The sequence below is a fragment of the Corvus hawaiiensis genome, chromosome 17 (assembly GCF_020740725.1).
Source record: "Corvus hawaiiensis isolate bCorHaw1 chromosome 17, bCorHaw1.pri.cur, whole genome shotgun sequence".
Classification (NCBI taxonomy): domain Eukaryota; kingdom Metazoa; phylum Chordata; class Aves; order Passeriformes; family Corvidae; genus Corvus; species Corvus hawaiiensis.
In genome coordinates, this window is record NC_063229.1 from 15,740,388 (window position 1) to 15,750,569 (window position 10,182).

A 10,182-nucleotide genomic window follows, 5' to 3' on the forward strand; every position below is an offset into this window, starting at 1 on the left:
ATTCATGTATTTCAGCTTCTCTTAAACTTCATCTTACATAAAGATGTGAAAAACTTTTAAAGAGAATAGCACTAATTTCTGTGGCTTGCATGTGAAGCTGGATCGAGAAGGCAAATACTATTGCAAGAAGTCACGTTTGTCACACAGTTGTTTTAAATATCACAAAAAGAAAATCTAAATGCAGTTTACGACACAATAAAAGCCCAGTACCAGCTAGCTGCACAAGTATTACTAGCACGCTGTTTCAGGCTCTGTTCTGCGGTTAAGGTGACTGAAAAGCTAAATGCATTTGATGCCCCCTTCGCTGCTTTTCTGTTCTAGCCCAAAGACAAATCCGGTGGACTGGCTGCCCCGCGGCTCGGGAGGGGCAGCTCTAACAGCTCCTGAGCACCGGTGTCCCCGCTGGGTTCCGGCGGCCGCGGGGAGAGCCGGGCAGCGCGGCCGAGGATGTGACCGCGGCAGCTCCCTGCAGGCGGGCAGCGCCGAGCGGGGCAGCCCCGCGCCGGGCCGGGCCGGGCCGCGGCCCCCGCCGCGCTCAGCGCCCGCTCTGCCCGGGGGTGCCGGCTCGGCCGGGCAGCGGGGGCAGCTCCCTGTGCCTCGCTGCAGGCGCGGCAGCGCCGGGGAACGAGCGGGGACCGAGCGCCGGACCGAGGGCGCGGGGGCGGCGGGCAGCGGTGCCCGGGCAGGGCAGGGCCAGCCCTCGGGGCTGGGGCATCACCGGCGGCACCGCGGAGAGCGGGAGGGAGCGCTCCCCGCCCGGCGCCGGGGCAGAGCCGGCCGGGAGCTGCCGCTCACCTGGTAGATGGCGGCCCAGCTGGCGGCCTGGTCGAGCCGCTGGAACTCCTTCTCGATCTCCATGGCGGGGGCCTGGCCGCCCGTGCCGCTCCGGCAGCTCCGGCTGCAGCTGCTGCCGAGGCCGCGGCGGCTCTGCCCGACCCCCGCCCTCCCGCTGCCGCCGGAACTGCGCACCCGCCCCGGCGACGCGACGTCCGGGGCGGCGGGAGGGGAGCGGGGCAGCGCCCGCCCCGCGGGCCGGGGGGCTGCGGGGGCCGCGCCGGGGGCAGCGCCCTCGCCCCGGGCCGCCGCCGTCCCAGCCCCAGCCCCAGCCCCGGGCACGGCGGCCCCGGGCCAGCGGAGGGGCCGCAGGGCGGGGGCGGCAGCGAGGACACGGCCGAGCGGAGCCATCCTGCCCCCGGACTGGCCTGTCCGGGCGGCTGAGCCGTGAGGAAGCGCTCGAGTCATGTGCTCGGGCTCTCCATCTGCGGCAGGAGGGTCAGCAATCTTTGCATTCTCCTGCGGCCATTTGGTTGCGAGGGAGGGGCACTAAGGAAACCGGCGGAGTGGTGGCAGTGCCTGATCTGGGAGTGCGAGTGCTTGGATGTGCTGGCTTAGCGATGGGCAAGGCATTCTCTCTTGCTGCAGTCAGAAGATGGAGAGAGTTTCTCCTCTTACGCAGTCTGCAGAATGAAATGTACTTGTGTCAGTTGTCCCATTCCTTTTGATCTAGGGAAATCAACAAGCTCTGGACGGTGTTTGATCATCTGTCCTCGGCGGCTGGATTCCTGCTCCGGAGTGGCCGTTACTATCCAGGTGCTATAGTCCTATCCCAGGAGGTAAACCTGTCAGTCTACCTCACCTTTTTCATAAGGCCATTCATTTCCAAATGGAGTTGTAGCCTACACATCTCAGAGACCCCCCCATCCTTATTCCTGGATGTGAAATCCAGATATTCCAACCATACAGACATAGATATCCCAAGTCACATATCCCAAACAAGTTGATACTCAGCTGAAGATTTCACAGAGTAACCTAGAAAATCAGTGTATCTTACATTTCTTTGTAAATCTGTCCATCACCGTGGCAATATGTGTGACAAGTAACATTTTAAATGTGTCAGTCAGTTCAATAAATGATTTTCCTAAATAACTCGAAGTTTTTGAGCAGGTAGACTACATAATACGTATTTGCTTTTACCTGTATATACCTATATAAAAGAAGTAAGAAGCTATGTGCAGCAGTGACATACATCGTGACTCTCGTTTTGCTGAAGGACAGCAAATTGATGTATGTGCTACGGAATTCTGGCTTTCCTTTTACGTGCGATGATATCCAGGGCTAGAAAACAGAGACCCTCACAATATGCAGATACCAATTTATGCCAAATCATAGAATCACAGAATCATTTTGGTTGAAAAAGTGTCCAAGACCATCAAGTCCAAGCTGTGCCTGATCCCCATCTTCTCCTCAGCCCAGAGCACTGAGTGCCACCTCCAGCCCTTCCTTGGACACCTCCAGGGTTGGGCACTCCAAACCTCCCTGGGCAGCCCCTGCCAAGGTCTGAGCACCCTTTCCATGGGGAAATTCCTGCTGCTGCCCACCCTGAGCCTCCCCTGGCCCAGCCTGAGGCCGTTCCCTCTCCTCCTGTCCCTGTTCCCTGGGAGCAGAGCCCGACCCCCCCGGCTGCCCCCTCCTGTCAGGGACTTGTGCAGAGCCACAAGGTCCCCCCTGAGCCTCCTTTGCTCCAGGCTGAGCCCCTTTCCCAGCCCCCTCAGGAATTCTCCAGCCCCTTTCCAGCTCCGTCAGCTGCCCCTCATACACTCCAGACGCTTCCCTGGCTTTGTGTATATGCTCCCGCATAAAAGCTTTATCTCTTTGGCACCCACAATCTTCGGACGCCCAATCCTGGAGAGGAAATTGGGATGTTCACGGGGTTCCTGGGGTGGCCTGGTTTGTTACCTGATCAGCGAGGGAGCAGCAGCAGCTGTGAGGGGCCGGGTTCGCTGTCTGCACGGGGAGCGGCACAGGAGCTGGGCAGCGGCACACGGCAGAGGGGACGGCCTGGCCTGCGGTGGGTCTCACCTGGGTCAGACCTGCCGGGGGGGACGTGAGTGGGGATGAGAGTGAGGACAAGGAGACGCAACATTAGAGATCGGACTGGGGCTCCCCGCCAGGCTGGGGCTCCGCAGGTCAGGGAGCCACATCACACCTGTGGTACCTCGGGTGTGTGAGGGCTGAGGGCGTCCCTCAGGTGTGTGAGGGTAGGGGGTCCCTCAGGTGTGTGAAGGTTGGGGTTCCTCAGGTGTGTGAGGGCTGGGGTCCCTCAGGTGTGTGAGGGTTGGGGGTCCCTCAGGTGTGTGAGCATTGGGAGTTCCTCAGGTGTGTGAGAGTTGGGGGTCCCCCAGGTGTGTGAGGGCTGAGGGGGTCCCTCAGGTGTGTGAAGGTTGGGGTCCCCCAGGTGTGCCAGGGCTGAGGTCCCTCAGGTGTGTGAGGGCTGGGGTCCCTCAGGTGTGTGAGAGTTGGGGGTCCCCCAGGTGTGTGAAGGTTGGGGTCCCCCAGGTGTGTGAGGGTTGGGGGTCACCCAGGTGTGCCAGGGCTGAGGTCCCTCAGGTGTGTGAGCGCTGGGAGTTCCTCAGGTGTGTGAGAGTTGGGGGTCCCCCAGGTGTGTGAAGGTTGGGGTCCCCCAGGTGTGTGAGGGTAGGGGGTCCCTCAGGTGTGTGAAGGTTGGGGTTCCTCAGGTGTGTGAGGGCTGGGGTCCCTCAGGTGTGTGAGGGTTGGGGGTCCCTCAGGTGTGTGAGCATTGGGAGTTCCTCAGGTGTGTGAGAGTTGGGGGTCCCCCAGGTGTGTGAGGGCTGAGGGGGTCCCTCAGGTGTGTGAAGGTTGGGGTCCCCCAGGTGTGCCAGGGCTGGGGTCCCTCTCCGCACACCGGGGCCGGTTTGCTGTCCCCAGAGGAGCTCCGGCGGGGCGAGAGGCCCCGGCAGAGCATCCCCCGCAGCGGAGGCAGGAGCCGCTGGGTGTCACTCCTCCATCGCGAGTGCCGCGTGAAGCGAAGGCAGCGCCGGCACCGAGCCCCGCCCGCGGTCCGCGCCTCCTGCGGCCGCGGGGCCGGACGCAGGTGAGCAAGGGCAAAGCTCTTCGTGCAATGAGACGAGTTTTTACGCTATTTCCATCCATTCCCCATTGTGAAGATGTACTTTTCCACTGGCAGAATATTTCAGTCTAAAATGCTTCTGCAAGGAAAATTTGCCCTGGCATAGTTTGGTTTGTTTTGTAAGATTTTTTTTTTTTTTTCCAGTGGTTTCTGAACTATTTCCTTCTTAGTAGGAAGCAGTACAAATGATAATAAAAAAAAAAATCTTACAATACAATTTAGTGATGAACAGGATAGAATAGGAAGGTCTGGATTGGAATTGCTACAGGAAGGTCTGTTTTCATGATGTTTCCAGTCCTGGCTTGCAATGGAAAAAGGGCAAATTAATCTCTGGATTTATAACTTCAGCTGAAGCCAGAGGGGGCAATACCTGTTTACCCCACTGCTGAATTGGACTCAACTGGCTCCACGCTTTTGGATGCCTGTCCCAGTAGAGTTGAAGGTCTGAAATATATTCCAGCCAAGAATATGGGCTGAAAAGGGCCTCCTGGATCAGACATCTGTGCCCTACAGATGTGTTCAACCCTTTAATAGATACTTAGTCCTCAAATTGTGCCTCCGCACAAATGCAGAGCAGCAAAAAATTTCCTAACAGACTTTATGAAATTTATGATTTACCTTACAAAATACTGAAAGTTGCAAAATCTGCAAAGCAATGCAGGGAAAAAAAACACAGAAGAGATTAAAAGTATTACTGGTGACTTAAATCCTTATAATAATGGAGGATTAAGTAAATGAAAATGTTCTGTGGTCTCAGGACACAACCCTTCTTGCACTTTGCACAGAGGAAGGCAGTCCTGCACAACTTAAGGCACATTGCTTTTTCATTCCAGTATAGTCTGGTTCAGAGGTTTTAGTTTTCAAATTGTCCATTAGAACCTGGCCCTTGAAATGACAATGAGAATCCAAGGGAAAGCGTTGGATCATGTTACTTATTTCTATTTCATAAAAAAGGCAGGTGCTTGTCCAAACTCAATCCTGTATTTCATATCCTCTCTTCATCTTCCATAATTCAAAGCAACTTGATGGAGAAAGTTCCAAACACACAAGTAAACAAACTACACTCAGTGGAGTGGCAAGATGTGGCTCCTCAGGACTCATGGCTCTGTCAGCTGTCAGGCTTGTCCTTTAGCTTTTGGGAAACAGAAGTCCTGGAATGGGATGGGAGAGCCTGAATGCTGTGAACAGGACTAGGATACCAAAAACTCTGCTTACTGCCTCTGTCAAAGGAAAATAACTTGTGTATGTTCGTGCCTGGGCAACTTCTGCTGGTTTGGATCTTTTAGAGCCCCCATGGGTTTGCAGGGTGTGTCTCATTCTGCTGTGGCAGGAGCAGGTAGAGGCAGGAATCTTTAATCAAAGCTGTTAATGACTATCTCACCATTGGATGGCACTCCAGTCCTTACTGCTTGTGGTAATCACAGCCTGGATTTTACTTGTGCATAGCATTTTTAAGTCAAGTAGCAACTAATAGGAAGACTTTTTTTTATGGCTAATGTAATAATAAAGTAAAATTACACTTGCAGAGCTGGCTTTAGTTTCACAGCATTAGATTTTAGGAGGTCTGTGTTGAAATCTTGTCAGATTACTTACTTCTCCAAATAAAGATTTCCAAATGCAGTTGGTTCTGTCACAAGGGACTCAGGTGTGATGTACTCTCTAGTGTCAGAAGAGATGGTGCATGTGTTCATGAGTTGAAGGTATTTTATCCCCAGGCTTTCACTCACTGTTTTATGCTTTATGCAGTGTTTTAGATTAATGAGACAATGTTTTCAGCAACCCTTTCCTTAAACAATCCTTTTTACTTGCAGCAGATACAGCGTACCTGAGTGTGGAATCACCTTCACCTCTGCTTCCCAGGGCTGCAGAATGGTGAGTGCTCCAGCCTGCACATCTGTAGTCTGGCAAGCATAAATATTTTTCCCCTCACACAAGATACAAATGTTCAAGGGAATGTCTGCATTTCATTCAAAGTTGTGACTGATGGTTTTACAAATGCAAGGAAGCATAAGCTCAAATGTGAGTTATTGATACGGCATTAGTTTCCCACTGAGGCAGTTTTGGCGTCACTATGAGCACAGCACCGCAGTCAGGGCAGGCAAGCCAGATGAAGTTTACCTGGGATTCCCACAGGTTTTTGCAGTCTGTCCTGAGTTCCTTGCTGCCAGCAGCCTTAGCTTGGAGCTAAGTGAGTTCTGTGTATGAACTGTTAAATACGCTTGAGGCTGGGTATCCAAGGCAAAGTGTGTGGCAGCAATATCGACGTAGCCTCACCTCCTCTGCCACCTGCTGCTGGTTTCTGTGGTATCCCACCCCTGCAGTTGTGCCAGCCCAAGTGTTTATGCAGCTTCACTTGGAAATGGAGTTGGGAACATAGCTAATTTAAAAAAACAACAACAAAAGCCCCCAAAAAACCCCCCCACCATCACCACCAAAAAACCACACTCCACAAAAAAAAAAGTGTTTTCTTCTGGATTAGTTTTAAGCAAGATTAGGTCTCCAGTACAGTGAACCACATGGCACATAAACAATTTTTCTAGAACAACAGAACACATTGATATGGGGGCAGGAAGAGAACAAAAGATGAATATCAGTACCATAAACCAGTATTACCACTCAAGACTCCATCCTGAGACACCCCAGCTAAATCTACAATTTCAGTGATCCACAGTAAATTTCATTCTAAAATGTTATTATTTATAGTCGTAATAGTAGTAGTAGCAGTAATAATAATAATAATTATTATCATTATTATATTTGTGACAAAATTCATGCCAGCCATGAGTAAGACCGTAGTTACAACAAATACTTTATGTTGAAAGAACGGCCTGAATTCCTTTTTATCTAGGAGGAGAGCAAAAGCATTCTCGTTTCAGGTAAGCCTTTAAGTGGAAAAAATAGTGATAGGAAAATAAAAGCTTATCCATTCTAACCAGTATTTCCTTGAAACAAGTGTGACTATTTTCATATTCTCCTCTAAAGAGTAGTTATTTCTGGAGGCACATCTTAGTACTTTTACAGTGTGAGTTTTATCACTCTTTATTTATTTCCCATAAAGGAAGAGAAGCTCAAATCAACTCCTGTTTGCTCAGTCCGAGGGGCTCAACTGCTTGGGAAACTACCACCACATTTGGGATGACAGTGGGGAGATTTACATGTTGTATTTCCCCAGCACTGTATATAAACAAGTATCTTTCAGCTGAAACATTTTTTCCAAGTGAGATACAGTAAAAATTTCAAATCTGGCCCAGTTTGAAAAGTAAATGAGACAGAAAAATCCTTCTGCAGGGCAAAGAAATCTCAGTGCATGGCTGGCCTTGGTGACCATCTGCCAGGAGAAGAGGGACCTATGAAACTTTCTTCTAGTGTATTATCTGAATCTTATCTGCTCAAACACTTCAGAGTTCAGGAAAAGCAGCCAAAGTCAATTTTTGCTTAGAGTGTTTAAAACAAAAAGTAAACAGAAGGGAGAAGTTGTGTGTGTGCAGGAGGAGGCCTTGGGGTGGAGAATGGACGGGGTGGTGGGATTGGGGAGGGAATGGTTTAACCTACATTGACTCTTCTGAAATCCTCTTGGAAGTATTCCTTGTTTTCTCAAATGACAATGAAATTGCACAATCATAATTGTGGTGGTGGAGAGCTGCTGGTGCTCTCTCTGACCTGCCAGGTAGGTGAAACAATTGTCAGTATAAATTAAAGAACAGCTGTGTCATTACTCAATGCCAGTGATCTGATTGTACAAAGCCTGGAAAATGTCTTCTGAAATGTGTAAAACAGAAACAGGCCCTTCAGGTCTTTGTTAGTATTTTAAAACACTAAAAAGAAGCTACTAAAAAACCCCTAAACCAAACCCCTTCACAGTGTGCATTGTTATGCCGGTCCAGACACAACAAAATCCTTGGAATTTCAGGAACATTTTGTGAACTTTCCCCCTGTCTTGTCACCTGAGAAGGGGTACCTTGATGTTGCTGTCATCCAGATCTGACTGATGGTAGAGATGAGTTATCTGCTCTGTGCCTCCACCCTCCCACCTGAATCGGGTGTTCTCAGCCCGGACATCGAGCTACCTTAATGCCAAATGGAAATGGAAATGGTTGTATTTCACCTGTATTTTCTCTGTCAGCCTATTAACACCTTATTTATTGAATGTAAGGGCTTGCATTCTTTAGGGACCTGTCACCACTGACTTTCAGAGCTGTTCTGTTCCAAAGAAAGCTCCAAGAATGATTGTGTCTGCTTAGTGTCTTTAAAAATCAGTCACTTTCTCCGTCTGTGGCATCAGGCATACCACATATGAATCCTCTGAGTGCTCTTGATAAAGAATTAAATCACAAGCTTTTCTTTATAAAGAAAGCCTTTCCAGCAGGAATGAATCCCTCTTTCGTAGCTGATAAAATAGGAGAAAATTTAACCAAACCAATTTATTCTGGTTCCTATGAAAAATACTGTCTGTGAAAACATGGAACACGTGCAAAATAGCAACATTTTGTTCCTATCTGCATGTAGATCAATATGAATGGGTCACAGTGACCTCTCAGGGAGCAGGTCTGCATGGCAACCAAAACTAATATGTATTTTAGGGACTAAGGTCCTTAAAAAAACAGAAACCACATTTATCCACAGAGGACCTGTTCCCAACAGGATGATTTCTATACTATTTTACAGTTGGTTTCAGGGTCATTTTAGCACTTTTTGGTGGCTTTTTTTTTTCTTTCCACAAGGAATTTTTAAGATGGAACAAGGGACTTCATTTCTGCTACAGCAAAGCATTTTCAGTGCTTTCAATTAGAACATCTTGTTTTATGAGGTGAAAAATCTCTCCTGCCAGAGCATAGTTTGAAGTGCAGGAAAAGGCGGTGTCTTCACAGCAAATTGCAGTTTTTCAGTGAAGAAGGATCTCTGAAATTCATTCCACCATGCACACTTCAGTGAATCACAAAAGTCTGGGGTTCAATGTTTGGTTTCCTTATCTGAAATAGAAATATATAGCTGAGCTTGGAAGAGCAGGGATTGAGCACTGGTTGGGAATGTTTTAGCAGAGCATTCTTTGTCTAAAAATGCTGTTTTGTTAGAAGAGAAAACACTTGTGGATGTGTAGTTTTTACAAAAAACATCTGAGCCTCAGATGGAATTTTTAGCCAAAGGAAGAGAATAGGAGGGACTCTCCCATTCTGGAAAATGGAGAGGTCTGGTGGTCAGTGCTGGCAGTCCCAGCTTTGCCCTGTGCCTCCTGTGTCTCGGAGAAGTGTCTTAAAGAATTGGCTCTTTGAGGTTTCTGTGCCTGTTACAGGGGTTATGTGCTCATGTTCTCCTCTCGGATAAGATTTGGAAGATCTTTAGTTTGTTCCAGTTTGGAACGCAGCCAGATTTTGATACTTCAGGATTTTTCTCAGATATTTATTCCTGACCAGCCTCAAGTGGTTTAAACAGTGGTTGCATACAATGGCTTTGTGCACTCTTACTGTGCATCTCGGTTTCACTCTTCCTCTTTGGGATGTGCTCCCACCCTGCTTGTCCTGCATGTGTTGCCCAGATGAGCAATGCCATGGGATGCGTGATCCACCTCATGGCCTGGAATTCTGGCACTGTGTCCTTGCTTGGAATAGGTGGGGCTATGTACACCCAAAACCAAAATTGTGTCTTTAGACAATAAAACAGTTGGGGCTTGTTTGTGTTTAGGTTTGCACATTCTGCACATAAGCCATTGATCCCAAGTAAATAATGAACAAGAGGAAATCCATTAAATAAGTTATTCAAAATATCATAGAACTTGTCAAATGAATGATTTCACAAGCAGCATCCAACCAATTGTTTTTGCAATACAGCAGTTTTTACGGATTAGAGAAAATCCAAACTCTTGGCAGGCAAAATCCATCTGAGGTGAGATCAGAATTTTGCATTAGAGCTTAGAAGTGTGGGAAGTGTTGAACTGAATAATTGTCAATTTTTTTTTTCTCTTGCAAAGCAGCTTTTATCAATGTGAAGCCAGGCATGGGCGAAGTATGGATATATCAGCCTGAGGGCACTTGCTGTTGACCAAAGAGTGGTAAATGCTCAGTAGTGAAGCTTTAGTCAAAGAGAAGTGGCTCAGTGAGATGTGAAGCTGGTAGAGTATCCATTACAAGTTAAGAGATAAATCTGTGGCTACTTTGAAAATATTCTTTATTGCTCAAACTAAGAGCAGTCAATAAGAACAACTTACAAAGGGGATGGAAAAAATAATGTTGCAATTATGGTTTAAATGTTATGAGATT

At 48.6% G+C, this 10,182-nt stretch overlaps 1 protein-coding gene across 1 annotated transcript in view; it reads right to left on the reverse strand.

Moving 5' to 3' along the window:
* Positions 1-950, reverse strand: part of PTPN1 (protein tyrosine phosphatase non-receptor type 1) — a 31,589-nt gene extending 30,639 nt beyond the window's left edge. Inside the window, exon 1 of the mRNA XM_048321955.1 lies at positions 796-950. Coding sequence (XP_048177912.1) covers positions 796-858 — 63 coding nt within the window. The 5' untranslated portion in view covers positions 859-950. The remainder of the gene's footprint in view (positions 1-795) is intronic.
* Between the last annotated feature and the right edge of the window lie 9,232 nt (positions 951-10,182).